Below are 16257 nucleotides of genomic sequence, written 5' to 3'. Positions count from 1 at the left end.
ACAACATTAAACAGGTTCATAGAAACTCTAATGTCTTTGTCAAAAAACATAATGAAAGTGTAATTTAAAATTAAGTTTTATATCTTTACTCATCGATTTCATCACCAGAATAATGAATAATAGTATAATAATAATGATAACCAAAAAACATTTATTTTAAGGATTTTAATCTTTTAAATCTGTGCCAGTGTTGCTTTTAAATCAAGAAAAATAAATAAATACATTTAAAAAAATTTTTTAAATAAGCTTCTCCTGCTCACCAAGACTGCATTTATTTAATCAAAAATACAGTATAAACTGTAAAATTGTGAAATGTTATTGCACTATAAATAGTTAATTCATTTATTCCAGTGATTTATTAAGATGAATTATCAGCTTCATTACTCCAGACTTCAGTCACGTGATCTTTCAGAAATCACTCTAATATTAATTATTATTGCTATTATTATTATTAATGGTAATAGTAATTAAAGCAAAAATGACTGGAGTAATGATTTCATTTGAAACTACATACAATAAAAAAAAGTTATTTAACTTTTTTTTATAAATATTTAACAATTTAACTTTTTTTTTACATTTAATACATTTTAATAAATTTATATATATATATATATATATATATATATATATATATATATATATATATATATATATATATATATATATATATATACATATATATATATATATATATATATATATATATATATATATACATATATATATATATATATATACATACATACATATATATACACACATACACATACATATATATATACATATATATATATATATATATATATACATACATACATATATATACACACATACACATACATATATATATATATATATATATATATATATATATATATATATATATATATACATACATAAATACATACATACATACACACACACACACACACACACACACACACACACACACACACGCATATATATACAGATTTTTTTTGACAGATAGAAAAATACAGCTTGCACACATAGAAATTCATATGTGCATACAAAACAACTGTGATGTCAATATACTCAATATTTACATGATTTTAATAATTTGGCATGCAGCACTCAAAGACCAACATCTAGAAAAAAAGGTGATTATTTGCTCTGCAAACTGAAAATTGTTACAAAATGTAAAACAACTGCTACAATGTTAATGTTTTGCCAAAACTTGTTAAGAAATGGACATTTTTGTGCTTAAATAAAACAGATTGAATGCTGTTTTAATGGGGACATTTTAAAGGAAATGATGGTCAAATCTAAAAAAGATATATAATAATAATAAATAAATGTGCACCCTTTTGCCAAAATGTCTGTTTTTTGCATCAACACAGCCAAAGTGATCACAAAAATGTAAATGAAAAAGACAAATATCCTTAAGTATACACAAGAGTTGAGCAAACAGCCTGGAAAGCTCACAAAAATAACATAAAAGTTCACAAATTCCAAAAACAGCTCCAATTTTCTGTGTATTTTCATCCTGCATTAAGGACTTTCTATAGAAGGACAAGCTCTATGGAGGTGGACAGGAAGAGCGGTCAGCTGAGCTGTCTCTGATTGGCCATTGGGGGAGGTGACATTTTACGCCTATTCTAACAGCAAAGATAAAATCCCCACCTGCCATTACCCTAAATTCAGGAACCTCCAGCAGATGAGCACACGCTTACCCACACACCCCAAAAATAAAGAAGTAACAAACAGAAAGTCTCGTCCTTCTTGTTCTACGGCCACTGTCAGGGCAGGTTACTCTTCGCGGCAGATCTCTGCTTGCCTTCTTTTTTTGGGCCTTTGGAGATCTTTGAGGCGCCCCACGTGATAAGGTGCGTGAGTTAGATCATTGGTTTCATTTGGTAAGAGGAAATTTAGCAGAGTTGAGCAATGGTACGAGGACAGTTTTGAAAGCCCTTGAGAAAGCATCAGTTGCAGATTGAGCATCAGGCGAGGCGAGAAACCCAATGCTGCATCCGTACAGAATGGAGGGGTACATCATCCCACCCGTGAGTATTTATCATCCTCTAAATGCTCCCGATTTTAAGATGCTGCTGCTGCTGTTTAGAGTTGCTTCAGTCTGAACCAAGCATTTATTGTTATGTTGCCTACATACATTATGAGGACTTGTCATTGTTGACATGCTAGCAATTGGCTGAATGTTTGCATTGTTTAGCGTTTGATGTTTATCAGTCTGCTAGAGTAATTTGTACAGTTTGCTTATGTTTTAATAGGAACAATCAGAGTCATTGTGGAGATGCATGTGTCAATTAAGATTCAGCTTTAAATGTTTTTACTATCGTGTGATAAATGAGTTAGATCATCGTTTATTTGTAGATAGTTTTTTTATGTGACTTGTATTGAGTATTAAAAGACAGACTTCACTGTTCAACATGATTTATTTGTCCTCAGATTTATTTACTCTTTCTAATATAAATTTGATGAGCAGTTTGAGCTATGTTCTCTACAAAAAAAACAAAAACTTAATTTAAAAATGTTGAAATTAAGAAAACTTAATTTAGAAAGCCTAGAAAGTCATGCAAAACTAATTACATAAAAGCTTAAATTTCCAAAAACGTTCTGTGTAATTTCATCTTACATCCAGGATTTTAAGCCTTAAACTTGTATTTTAAGTGTAATATTAATGAATAGATGTTTTTAATTACATTTAACATGTAGTGGTATATTTGCTGTATATACATCAATGCAATGGAAAAATTAACTGCTCTCCAAAATGTACAATAATCATAATTTCTATGTAGAAAGAAGAGGGTAGAGAGAGGGTAACCTGGACTGGCTGGATGTCACAGACACCGTCTGTACAAAAAGATTACTGGGCAGTTTTAACCAAAGATGTGAGGCTTTTCTTATATGGTACAGTGTATTATTATTTCCTAATTGGCTGTGGTTATTCAAACTGGTCATTTGTTTTTGTCTTTAATCTATTTGCTTAGCAGCAAACAGATGAAATGTTTGAAACAGAGATCTACCGACCACCAATGGAGTATCAGTATATCATTGATGACAGTCAGAACGGTGAGTTTTGTATGAATTATTTTTTTATTATGCTACATTTTTAGCTCTTTTATCCAGCACATATAAGTTAAGTTGATGATGCACGTATAATGCAGCTGTACTGTAATCCAAACTAAAGGTAAAAAGAAACAAATGAATATAGACTGCACTGCTGCTCCTCACTTGCCATTGTCATTCTTAATTACAAGTCATTAAAATAAAAGTCATCCAGAATTAATTAACCAAACAATAAACAAAAAAATCAAAACCACAGTCAGTATAAAATGTATAGTTCATACACATTTAACAGAATAAACACATATTGAAACACTTCAGGTTTTTCCCCAATAACCACAGAATACATTTTGCCTTATTTTACTTTCTTTCCCCCCTTTTGGCCTACGCCAACGAGGATACTTTGACTAAATTGCATTGTTTTTTTTCTTACATACAATTGGTTTCATAGATTTAACTGTCTGACCTCTTGCAAACGAAGTGTTATAACACCTTGAGAGGCCCACATAAACAGTGATCTAACGGATTAAAATCATACCCAGGGCAGCTGGGACTGAACTGTAAGGGGACGTTAGGAGAGCGAGCGAGTGGAACGGGCCGAGTGACCTTGCACAAAGCAGGAAACAGATGCCTCGTTCTGACAGGCAACAAAACTACACACGTAGAACGGCAAATATCCCCAAGGGTTTCTCTCAAAGCCAGATAATTTAGCATTTTAGCTATGTAGGCGTCTAAAATTTCATGCTAATAAGAGCAGCAGTTTCTGTCTGAGGATGATGGTGTCGGTTGCGTTTCGTTACTGTATTAAACTGTAAATTATATGTGATGAGGTTTAATCTGACCTTTGGTTAGACCTTTGTGTTATTTAGCCAGGCCTGTCGTCAGCAAACATGTGCTGATTTTCAAAGAAGTTAAATGACAAAGAAACTGAAAGTTGTTCAGAGTTTCATTATACTGCAGTGAATTTCTTTTGAAGTAACTTCATTTTGTTGAGTGAAGGAAAGTGTATGTTTATCCTGACAATGCACAGTATGGCTTGAATGAACACTACACTCTTAAAAATCCTTAAATTGGCATCAATAAAAGGTTATTTACAGTGGAAAAAAATCATCTTTACATTACTAAAATGTTCACACTATAAGAAACAAATGGTTCTTTTAAAAACTACTGAAACATCATTTAATGAACATAGGATGGTTGTTCTGTCTGACATCATTGCAAAAATGATTTTGAAACCTTAAAGACTGAAAATTCTGAAAAAGAACATACAAACTATCTACTGGCTCCAAAATACTTTTTTTTTGTAGAATATTGGAAACAAAAAACCTTGTTTTATTTCCTCATAAAGGTTCATGAAGAACCAGAGAGGTTTTCATGGTGGTGCCATTAAACAATTATTTTTGGTTCCCCAGAGAACCTTTTAGTGAAAAGTGCTTCAAAGAACCATTTTAACCATAATCATTTTTTATTTATTTAAATTTCAAATGTCTTTTATCAGCTTTTCTACATGGAATATCAATAATAACATTCATGTTATAATTATCCTTCTATGTTGTTGTTAACATAATCAAAAATAAACACTTCCCTCCCTCAACAGCCTAAAACTTCCAACTGAAAAAAACGAATTAAGTAAAAATAAACAATAAAGATAAATAATTAAAAAAAATAATTAAAAATTTAATAATAAAAGAATAATAAATATGTATTCATATATTATTGCTTAGCTTTAAAAAAAATCAAGAGAGTTAGCCAGCAGGTAATCTAAAAACGGGCACCACAACTTGTCAAAGGTCTTTAAAGATCCAGTAAGTGAATTTTTTTTCCAATTTAATGCAAGTAAACACTTCTTTTATCCATGACGCATTTCCACTTTAACAGTATGAGACGTCTTGCTAGTAAAGTAGTAAAAGCTAAAGCCTTTCGGACCAGCACTGAAGGTTAGCATCTACCGCCAACCCAAAAAAGGCCAAAAGTGGATTTGTATCCAGATCTATGTTAAACACGTCTTTCAAAGTTTTAAAATATATTTGAGTCTAATATTGAAATAATTTGGGGGTTTAACCACAATCTTAAAATAATAATAATAATAATAATAATAATAATAATAATAATAATCATCATCATCATCATCAGAAGAAGAAGAAGAAGAAAAACATTTTCCACTGTAAAAAACCTGGTGTGGACTTGGAGGACTGAAAAGTTTCCTCATGGAATAATCAATTCCAGTAAAGAACCTTTATTTTAGAGAGTGCAGTGGGGTTTATCTTTAGGGAATTAGATTGCTTACATTGAACATCTTTAAAAATTATAAATATAAAATCTGTGATGACATATAAATGTTCTATTTCGAGATTTAACTGCTGAATATAAGAGCATTAAACAACAAGCTTGAAGCTATTCAAAAACTGCAGAGGAAATGAGTGGTGGTGTGAACAGGAAAGACTCAGTGACACTCACAGCCCTAGTGCTGCTTACAGTGAGAAAGTAAATGTAATTTCTTGTGATAGATCGAAATGACAGAAAGAATAACTTGTTCATTTTTCAGTCAATGTTTCCAGCGTACAGAAGGAGCATGTGGCATATTGTCATATTTCTTTAGACTGTCAAACAATGCTTTCTTCTGACCCTCTCTTTCAACTTCAATGTCCATGTCTAGACCACTCTTGGGATTATAACACGCATCACATTCATCCAGTGGACTTCGAGAATCTGCCAGAGAGCCACTTCACAGAGCTACAGAGCGTGCAGTCACTACATGCGTCCAGTGTGCATCGCTTTCCAGATGTGGAGTCCAGCCATTTCATGGACCCAGGCCTGGGTAGCCATCACATCCCTCTGGCCACTCCACAGGTGAGACATACATCTCATATAAGTCTAATTATTGGTGATTAAACGTATCCGAACAAACACCTCTTAAATCTACAACTTTGGAATAAATAATTTTGGGTTTGGTTTATTTGGTGCATTGTGACGCGAATGGCTGTTGCTGGAGGTTTGTAGAAAGCATCTGTGCCCAGGCTATTGCTCAACTAAAGCCTTATCCTGACCAAAAGTCAATGCTGTCAACGTAACAGCAGTCTGCAAACTCATCAACTGCCATTACACAGAACATCCCCGCTTACACAAACAAAACCACTCTTTATTGTGACACTAACACACAAGCGAACGAATGCTGGATCTTTTCACTTTGCACACATAAACACACACACACAGTTGGTCACAATTATTAGCCCTATTTTTTTCTTTAAGCTCTGTTTAATGGAGAGATTTTTCAGCACATTTCTAAACAATAGTTTTAATAACTGATCTCTAATAACTGATTTTACCTTTGCCATGATGACAGTAAATAATATTTGACTAGATATTTTTCAAGATACTAGTATTTAAAGTGACTTTTACTAGGTTAATTAGGCAAGTCAATGTATAACAGTGATTTGTTCTGCAGCCATTTGGAAAAAATATTGCTTAAAGGGGCTAATAATATTAATAAAGCTTAAAAAATAATAATGCTTAAAATGTTTTTCAAAAAAATTAAAAACTGCTTTCATTCTAGCCGAAATAGAACAAATAAGTGTTTTCCCAGAAGAAAAAATATTTTAGGAAATACTGTGAAAATTCCTTGCTCTGTTAAACATCATTTGGGAAATATATATATATAAATATATATATATATATATATATATATATATATATATATATATATATATATATATATATATATATATAAAGAAAAATACAGGGGGCTAATAATTTTTACTTCAAAATTGAAGAAACACTTCCTCAAAGCCATAGAATAAAACAAACAAAAATATTTTTTTCAAACCCAATTCTAAAAAATCCAGTAAATACAGACAAAAGGTGAAATTCCAAGCCGTCTCTTAACTTAACTGTAAATTTGATCACTTTTAATGTCCTCATAATGTCCAACAACGATTACGTGTATATGATGTCTGGGTGCCACCCTGGACAATATTAACAAAACCTGAAGTTGTAATAAATCATAAAAATATGAGGAACATGTTATATTCGGAAGAGAAAACCACTAAATTTGCCTAAGTTATTTAAATGACAAATAAGCTAACTACAGTGAATCACGGTACATGGATTTTATTTTACAATGATTAAAAACTATAAATACGTAAACGCACAAGACATAAAGTCCGCATAGTCACATCAGTATTATCAGTTATTATTGTCCCTTGTACATTTAATCACATAGCAGACACTATAATACAAAGGGATGTGAAAATGAAGACAATGGAAGCAATGAAACCAATAATGGTCAAAACAAAATGCAATACTGTTTTGTATTTGATTAGAATAAACATGTCTACTTCATTATCGCTTATCAATATCATAAATGAAACAACTGAAATGTTGAACACATACAAAAATGTACATGCCCTATACACAACTATACTTAAGTTAACATTATATTATATTATATTATATTTTATTATATTATATTATATTGTATTTTATTATATTATATTATATTATATTATATTATATTATATTTTATTATATTATATTATATTATATTATATTATATTATATTATATTTTATTTTATTATATTATATTATATTTTATTATATCATATTATATTATATTATATTATATTTTATTTTATTTTATTATATCATATCATATCATATTATATTATATTATATTATATTTTATTATATTATATTATATTATATCATATCATATCATATCATATCATATTATATTATATTATATTATATCATATCATATTATATTAATTATATCATATTAATTATATTAATTATATTATATTATATTATATTATATTATATTATATTATATTATATTATGTTATGTTATGTTATATGATATTATGTTATATTATATTATATCATATCATATTAATTATATTAATTATATTATATTATATTATATTATATTATGTTATGTTATATTATATTATATTATATTATGTTATGTTATGTTATATGATATTATGTTATATTATATTATATCATATCATATTAATTATATTAATTATATTAATTATATTATATTATATTATATTATATTATATTATATTATATTATATTATATTATATTATATTATATTATATACATTTGATTAGAAAATCTACATCAACTCAAGGTTTAACAGCTTGTTTTTAGTAGTTTAGAAAATAGCTACACTCCAGAGACTTTCCATCTACATCTGTTTTGATTTTAAAAAGCTACGTTCTGTTTTGCTTGACCTTCTGGTGTAGTTTTTGCTGATACTTCACCAAAAAGAGGATATATGCTTTGTGTATTCATTATTGACTTCTCTGCGGTTAGAAAATGAAGGAGAACAGTGCAGTGATTGATTTTCCTTCCTTTGGTTGGAGCTCATCTCAAACACAGACTTTAACCATAAAGTCTGACACATAAGAGAGCTTTTCCTTTTAGACGCTCTTGAAGGAAGCAGAGATCCGTCCACTACAGACTGATATACTGCCTGTCAAACGGCTTCAGTCGCACAAGGTTAATAAATCTTGGGGGGAAAAAATTATAGATATACAGTGCTCAGCATAAATGAGTACACCCCATTTCTCAGTGAATATATGTAATATAGTTTAGTGTATTTGGGATATTTATTAAAATAATATTTTAGTCACAAACAACTTTAGAATTAGAAAGACAATACATATAAATGAATGCAAAATTTAAAGATAATTTTTAATATATTTTTGTTTCACTTGATTGTGGCTCTTTTTACGTGTATTATTTAATATTTTTCCCTGATATATAAATTTGCACTACATAATTTTGGACTGAATTATAAATTAATTTGTTAGACAAGCTCCAGATTTGGCTTCAGTACTGACTAATCTAATGTATATGCACAAGTATAATAGTGTGAAGCATCTAGAAAATATTGATTTATATGAAAGATATCTCCGGGCTGTAGTCATATATGCTGAGCACTGTATATAACTTTACATTTTAGATTATTTTATAATTTTTTTTACACTATGGATAAAATAAAAATAAATTAAAAAATAAGATTTTTAAAGGGATCCTTCACCCAAAGAATGGAAACAGTGTCATCATTTATTCTCCCTTCACTTGTTTTTTTTTTTTTTTTTTGGTGAACACCCAAGTGAATTTGAAGAAGTGTGAAAAACGGTAGCCATTTACATCCATAGTGTTTCTGCTTGTTTTCCTACCATGGATGTCAATGGCTACCATTGGTTTAGTAAAGTAAGAGTTAATTTAGATTTTTGGTAAAACTATCCCTTTTATATTTTTCTCTTAAGCTCACCGAGCTGAATTTACTTGATTAAAAATACAATAAGACATCAATATTCTGAAATATTATTACTAACTTAAAATTTTTTTTATTACTGTGGTGGCCTAGCCTAGGGTAGGAATCTTTCTCAGTTTATTAATAACTAATGCCACCACAGCAATGACATAACTCATTTACAAACAGCTTGCGGCACTGCAAACACTCTTGTTTAGCTTTACAAATTTATTGTCAGGATTTACTAAAGAAATAGTTAATTGTGCAGCTGACCTTCTTCAATGTGCATTTGTAGGAGTTTCCCTTTCAGACAACATTTATGGAAGGAGATTAGGCATGTCTTTTTAGTAAATCACACACACCTTATGTGCTGCACTAGACATTAGAAAATGAGCTGCTGTGTTTGTACCCTTTTTTTGCTCATTGTCAGCAGATCACTCATAAAAATCGGTGTTTTCATGGCAGTATGCACTGTAAAAAGTGATCAGTCCCTTTACCTAAAAAAGTTGGCAAACTCCTTTTATTTATTTTTTTGTTTATAATTGTGCAAATAGGTCATTTAATTAATATAAAGGCAATGGGTTTACTCACTATTTCTAAAGTAAAGCCAACTAATTGCCTTTTACAGTGTTTTTTTTTACAGTTTACAGTCTAGTCTAATACTTTCATTTACTGTAATTTTGTTACCGTAGTGTATTTTCAAAAGGCTGTTCTGTGAATTCAGCAGCAGTTAATCTGTTAGATTAGATTAGTTATTTACACCTCAACCCAATGACAGCTCTATTTTCTTTGCATTTAAGCCTTGCATGTACAAATATAAATCTCTGAGAACAGTAATGCAACTTCTTTAGCCGATGAAAAAAAGTGTCACTTTATCACACTGAAACTTGTTAACATCAGAAATGTATGAAATATTCACTGTTCTAAAAACAGGCAAGTCTTTAAAGACCTACGTGCACAAGTCACAATGTTTCTCAGCAGTGTTGGGGAAATATATTACAATGGTAAGTCAGTAAAAAAAGTAACTGCATGGTTACTTTTTACGCCAAGTACTGTAAAAGTATGTGGCAAGTTATTTATATTTTCTAAGAGTAAGATAAGCTTAAAATGTAATACCGTATATATTTTCCCCCAACACTGTTTCTCTATTTTCAATAGTGAAAATTGCAAAACACTTGCTGACAATCATGTGTTTTTGAGGACGCTCTCCTCAAGTCATCAGACTCTTTAACTGTCATGCCACAAGAAACTGCTGCCACAGCACTGAGCATGAGACTGCTATGTTTATTAACACTTTTGTAAATGCTTTTACAGGAAAGTGGTTTAACTGAAAAAAAGAGAGAAAAAGGGTGCTTTTTCTTCTGTAGCCCATCAAAAAATAATAATTTCTTAAAGGGGAAAACAATACTGACCTTAAAATAATTTTTTACTAATTTAAAAAACGGCTTTCATTCCAGCCAAACTTAAAGAAATAAGACTTGTATCATTTAAATAAAGTTTTAGGTATTAGCCTCCCTTTTAATTCTTTTTATCTTTTTTAAATATTTCCCAATTGAGGTTTAACAGAGCAAAGGAAATTTTCACAGTATGTCTGATAATGTTTTTTCTTCTGGAGAAAGTCTTTATTGTTTTAATTTGGCTAGAATAAAAGCAGTTTTAAAATTTTTAAATGAACATTTTAAGGTCAAAATTATTAGCCCCTTTAAGCTATATTTGTTTTCGATAGTCTACAGAACAAACCATCATTATACAATAACTTGCCTAATTACCCTAACCTGCCTAGTTAACCTAATTAACCTAGTTAAGCCTTTAAATGTCACCTTAAGCTGTATAGAAGTGTCTTGAACAATATCTAGTAAAATATTATTTACTGTCATCATGGCAAAGATAAAAGAATCAGTTATTAGAGATGAGTTATTAAAACTATTATGTTTGGAAATGTACTGAAAAAATCTTCTCTCTGTTAAACAGAAATTATAGAATAAAATAAACAGTGGGGGCTAATAAGTCAGGGGGGCTAAGAATTCTGACTTCATATATTAGGAAATACTTTGAAACTTTCCTCGCTCTGTTAAACATCACTTGGAAATTTTAAGAAAAAGAAAAAAATTTACAAGAGTGCTAATAATTTCAGCTTTATCTAGATAGAAATCAAACATTCAATATATTTCATTGCTCCAACATTGCAGCAATATATGAAAATATAAAGTACCACTTCTTAATGTTGAACAATGCTGAAGTCTTCGGATGACACATTTCAGACTACCTGATTTTACAGCCGTGCTTTCCTCAAGGATAGATCATTATTTGTGCCATTTATTGTGAATTTAGCCGTAATTCCACTCTTCAAAATGAAGCTTTACAGATTACATAATGAGAACTGTAGTGAGTGATGTATTCTTTACTTTTAGATCAATATTAGATTACTGGTGATCTAACTGGTTCATGACCTAAATATGATGGTATTATCAAGATCATATTCAACAAACAAAGTTTCCCAAACTAGGGTAAATTAAGGGTTGTTATGAGCTAGAAATACATTAACAAACTAAATTCTAGAATTTTTAAATTAGAATTGATTTATTATTTTAAAATAAAAATAAAGTAAAATGCTTAAACACCAAAAATGTTTATATTTTATTTATCTTTATGTTAGCGTGTCAGTATTATAAATATTTAAAGATAAATGACAGTGGGGTTTTTTAGACAGGAAAATTTTAAAGAGAATAATGTCCTCCCTGATGCTGCCAAACTGTTTAGGCAGACAGGTAAGTATGAGTCAGTAGATCAGAGAAAAATTTGTAAAACAGTTCTTGTATAGGACTTGCAGTAAATACAGCAGATACCCAAAAAGGCTGGGGAATATTCAAAATTCATGTCTACTTTCGTCATAAAAATCCCTTTCAGTTAATAGTTCATGCAAGCTGAAATGGCAGAAAGCCCAATGTTTCTCTTTATTTAATAAAGGTATAAGATGTTATTATGAGTATACAGGAATAAAAGATGAGCCTTGCCCTTTACAGTTTCAAATGATGGTGCTTTTAATCTGGAATGCTCAAAAATGTTGATTTAACACACACACACATATTACTTGCTGCCAAGCAATGTTAGATGTTTCTTTTGGAGAAAGGTTCTGTACTAAGTTAGTGCTTATTTTAACTGTACTACTTTTTAAAATCATTATTCTTTACAGAACCAGAATGATATTCTATGGACTATGTAGTTAAATTTGATGATTTTAGTAAAAAACTTCATTTCTTTACACTTTAATCTGATAGTTTTGACATTGTTGACTAACTAATATTATAGTATTAGCAGACTGTTGTTATGGTTAGTAGTATGAGTTGACACACTTGTAAATGAACATCTAAAACATAGAATCGAATGTCTAAAAGGGACCACTAAATTAAACCCTTACCCTGTATGCCCTCTGATAATTGTGTTGACAGATGACATACTTGCCCCGGACATCAGTGTGTTACCCTCACAATGTACAGCCGTCTCCTCTCCAACGCAGCTCAGATGAGGAAGATCCCAGCAGTCGCAGTCCTCCATTAGAAGTGTCCGATGAGGAGTGTATGAGAGACCACATCACCTCTACAACGGGAGGAGAGCATGGTGAGGAGAAAGAGCAATCGCACTTCACTTTAAACAATCATGATCTGTGGAAAGTAGGCATGGGCAGGTATAAGATTCTGACGGTATGATAATCTTGGATAAAAAATATCATGGTTTGACGGTATTGTGATTACTGCTCTAAAATATATAGTTTTTTAATTTTGTAAAGTAAAAAACTAAAACTTTGTGCCCTTTGAACACATCACATTTTATTTTGAGAAACATTTAAAATATTTTGAAACAGTAAACATGTCAGGTTGAATAATGAAAATCAATCCCTGACTTCAGCTCTCTTCAGTAGTTTCTAAAACACACATTTCTTTACAATTTAAAACTGCATCTTTGGGTTTCTTTTCTGCTGGAGATACTGTTGTCCTAAAAAACATAAACAAAACATCTTACATATACCATAGGAACGGTATAGCATAAAATTTTGGCGGTTTTAAAACCTTAACTTTTCCAAACTGTGGTATCCCTTGAAAACGGTTATCGTCCCATGCCTAGTGGAAAGGGGATTGGCCATGCAAACCCAACCAAGATTTAAAGGCCCTAATATACTTGATGGTTCATGAAGTTCATTTTGCCATAAGAATTCAAGTAAAGGTAAAAGTGTAGACCAGGGGTTCTCAAAGTCTCAGTTCAACAGTCCATATTTGAATTAGTGTCAAAGGTCTGGAAAATTTGGTTAAAACAAAACTTGATTTTAATAAACATGCATACACATAATTTAACCAATAAAAAATTAAATGCCTTTCCCATTTAGTAATACAGTAATAACGTACAGCAAAATGACAAGTGACAATTTAACAATATGCAATGTTTCTTAAAAAACAGAGGTAGGTCAAAAGCAACAGTGCAAAATAAAGTGCAAAATAAAGAATTTTCTTTGACATCCTCACTCATTGAAAAGCTCACTGTGGTGAAGTGTCGTCTGATTATGACAAACGTCATGTGCTGACTGGTTGTCATGACAACAAGTGGCACACAGAAAAAGTAACGCTTTTGGTTTCGGACTATTGAATTCTCCCTGGAGTTTGCACTTTGAGAAGAACTAGTATACACACTCCAGTCATGTAAAGAATTGTCAAATTAACTTGTATAGACTTTTATAAATAGAGATCCTTTATTGGCATTGATGATTCCATGAAGAACCTTCAACACCCACTGAATTGTTTCATTTCACAAGAGATTCTTTGGATTATTAAAATCTATGAAACAAAAGCTTTCTCCTATGGCAATACTGTGAAAACCTCATCTTGGTTCTTCTGGCATCATTGTGTTTAGAAGTGTAGCACCTTTACAGACTTACACTTCTATTTCTACCAAAAAAAAAGCTGATTTCTAATGTTCATACATTTATTTGTTTCATCTACCTTCAATGAACTGAATTAGAGAAGATTTCTTCCCACCTACCTACAAATTACATCATCATCACCATGGACCAACTGTAGCTTGTTGATGTTTACAAAAGTATGTTGTTTTCTGAAAAATCACCTTACGATACGGGACAGTGTAAATGTATTTACTAACATGATCACAGAATGAACATTGCTTTTATCGTGTATATATATATATATATATATATATATATATATATATATATATATATATATATATATATATATATATATATATATATATATATATAACACATTGAAATATTTAGTCATTGTAGCCTACACACACACACATACACACATACATATATACATATATATATATATATATATATATATATACTATACACACATATATAGGTTTAGTTTTTTTCCCACTGCAAATGTTTACTGCTGTAGCCTATATATCTATATTTATATCTCTCTCTCCCTATATATATATATATATATATATATATATATATATATATATATATATATATATGTGTGTGTGTGTGTGTGTGCTACATTGACCTTTCAATGACTATATAGACTATAAAGGCTTTCAATGACTAACCCTAACAAAGATGAATAAATACTATAACTGTATTGTTTTTCGTTTCTTGTTCATGTTAGTAAAAACATTAACTACATGTCCTTTATTGTGAATTGTGAACATTTAAACTCATGAAACAAACCTGATTTTGTTCAAAATGACTCCACACCAATAGTTTCTTAAATTTGTCTTGAAGTATGTTGGGACCTTGGTGTTGTGTGAAGCAGTATTGTCAGTAATTGTTGACTACTGTGATTGGTTACACTTTGAATGATCTCTTTTTACATTTTATTGCCTTTGTAACTTTGTGTCGAGTAATGTCTAGAATATTAGTAGACAGTGAGGTTAGACCTGGGGTTGTAGGACACTGAATGTCTGTTGTGTGACCATCAAAATAAAGTGTTATTAGATATTAATGAGACCGTCTACTAATACTTACTACTAGTTGACCAGAATGTCTACAGGGGACCTTCAGAATAAAGTTTGTACCTGTGAACTTCTAGACGTAAGTCTTCATTTCCTTTGTTTTTCAAGGTAACAAGAAGAAAATTCGCTTGTATCAGTTCCTGCTTGACCTTCTGCGAAATGGAGACATGAAGGACAGCATCTGGTGGGTGGATCGAGAAAAAGGAACATTCCAATTCTCGTCCAAGCACAAAGAGGTTTTAGCCAACCGATGGGGCATCCAGAAGGGCAACCGGAAGAAGATGACCTACCAGAAGATGGCAAGAGCACTGAGAAACTACGGAAAGACAGGAGAGGTCAAGAAGATCAAGAAAAAACTCACCTATCAGTTCAGTGGGGAGGTCCTCGGGAAGAGCCACACAGACAGAAAGCATTACATGTAAACATATTTGTAAAAAGGACTGTAAAAAACAAGAGAGAAGCTATTTTTTCTCTATGAAAACAACAAATAAGACTCTCTCAAGCCTGAACCCTTTGCATTAACGCCTTCGCATTAATGAAGTCAATATAAGTACACATATTTAAAATGGCAGACACGATGACCAAACTAGGTAAATTTAAGAAATTAGTAAAGACAGTTCACCACCACGCATGATGGAAAAAAAAAATCACAAAAATACAAAAAGCAGAAGTGAAAACCAATGACACAGCCTCACGGAAAACTCTGTCACGTCTGGGTAGCGCGAGCACAAGCGCACACACACACACACACACACATAGATCTCTGCCCATATTTGAACTGTCTTTAAGTAAATTTGTAATATTTAATAATTATTGGTCTGGTTTCTATAATTGTCAATATAAAGTGTGCAGCATGTTTTCTGTCAACATTGTGTTCAAAAAGTTGGATTATCAGGACAATTACTCAGCAATGCATTAACATATATTAATATAATGTTAAATTTAAACAAGAAGCTTAAAAACTGTTGG

The 16257-nt window shown here is 30.8% G+C and overlaps 1 protein-coding gene across 4 annotated transcripts; it reads left to right on the top strand.

Annotated features, from left to right (window-relative positions):
• The first annotated feature begins 1641 nt into the window (after positions 1-1641).
• On the top strand, positions 1642-16235 carry spi1b (Spi-1 proto-oncogene b). Of its 4 annotated transcripts, none has more exons than XM_056461618.1 (6): positions 1642-2021; positions 2775-2867; positions 2970-3048; positions 5699-5892; positions 12762-12930; positions 15397-16235. In XM_056461618.1, exons 1-6 carry the CDS (start codon positions 1980-1982, stop codon positions 15708-15710), a joined length of 891 nt encoding a protein of 296 aa, XP_056317593.1. In that variant the 5' UTR covers positions 1642-1979; the 3' UTR covers positions 15711-16235. The 4 variants fall into 4 exon arrangements, with proteins under 4 accessions (XP_056317593.1, XP_056317592.1, XP_056317595.1 ...); XM_056461617.1 differs by having other exon boundaries at positions 2967-3048; XM_056461620.1 differs by lacking the exon at positions 2775-2867.
• Positions 16236-16257: the final 22 nt, after the last annotated feature.

The sequence above is a fragment of the Danio aesculapii genome, chromosome 7 (genome assembly GCF_903798145.1).
Source record: "Danio aesculapii chromosome 7, fDanAes4.1, whole genome shotgun sequence".
Lineage (NCBI taxonomy): Eukaryota > Metazoa > Chordata > Actinopteri > Cypriniformes > Danionidae > Danio > Danio aesculapii.
This window is presented reverse-complemented; position numbering and strand designations above follow the sequence as displayed.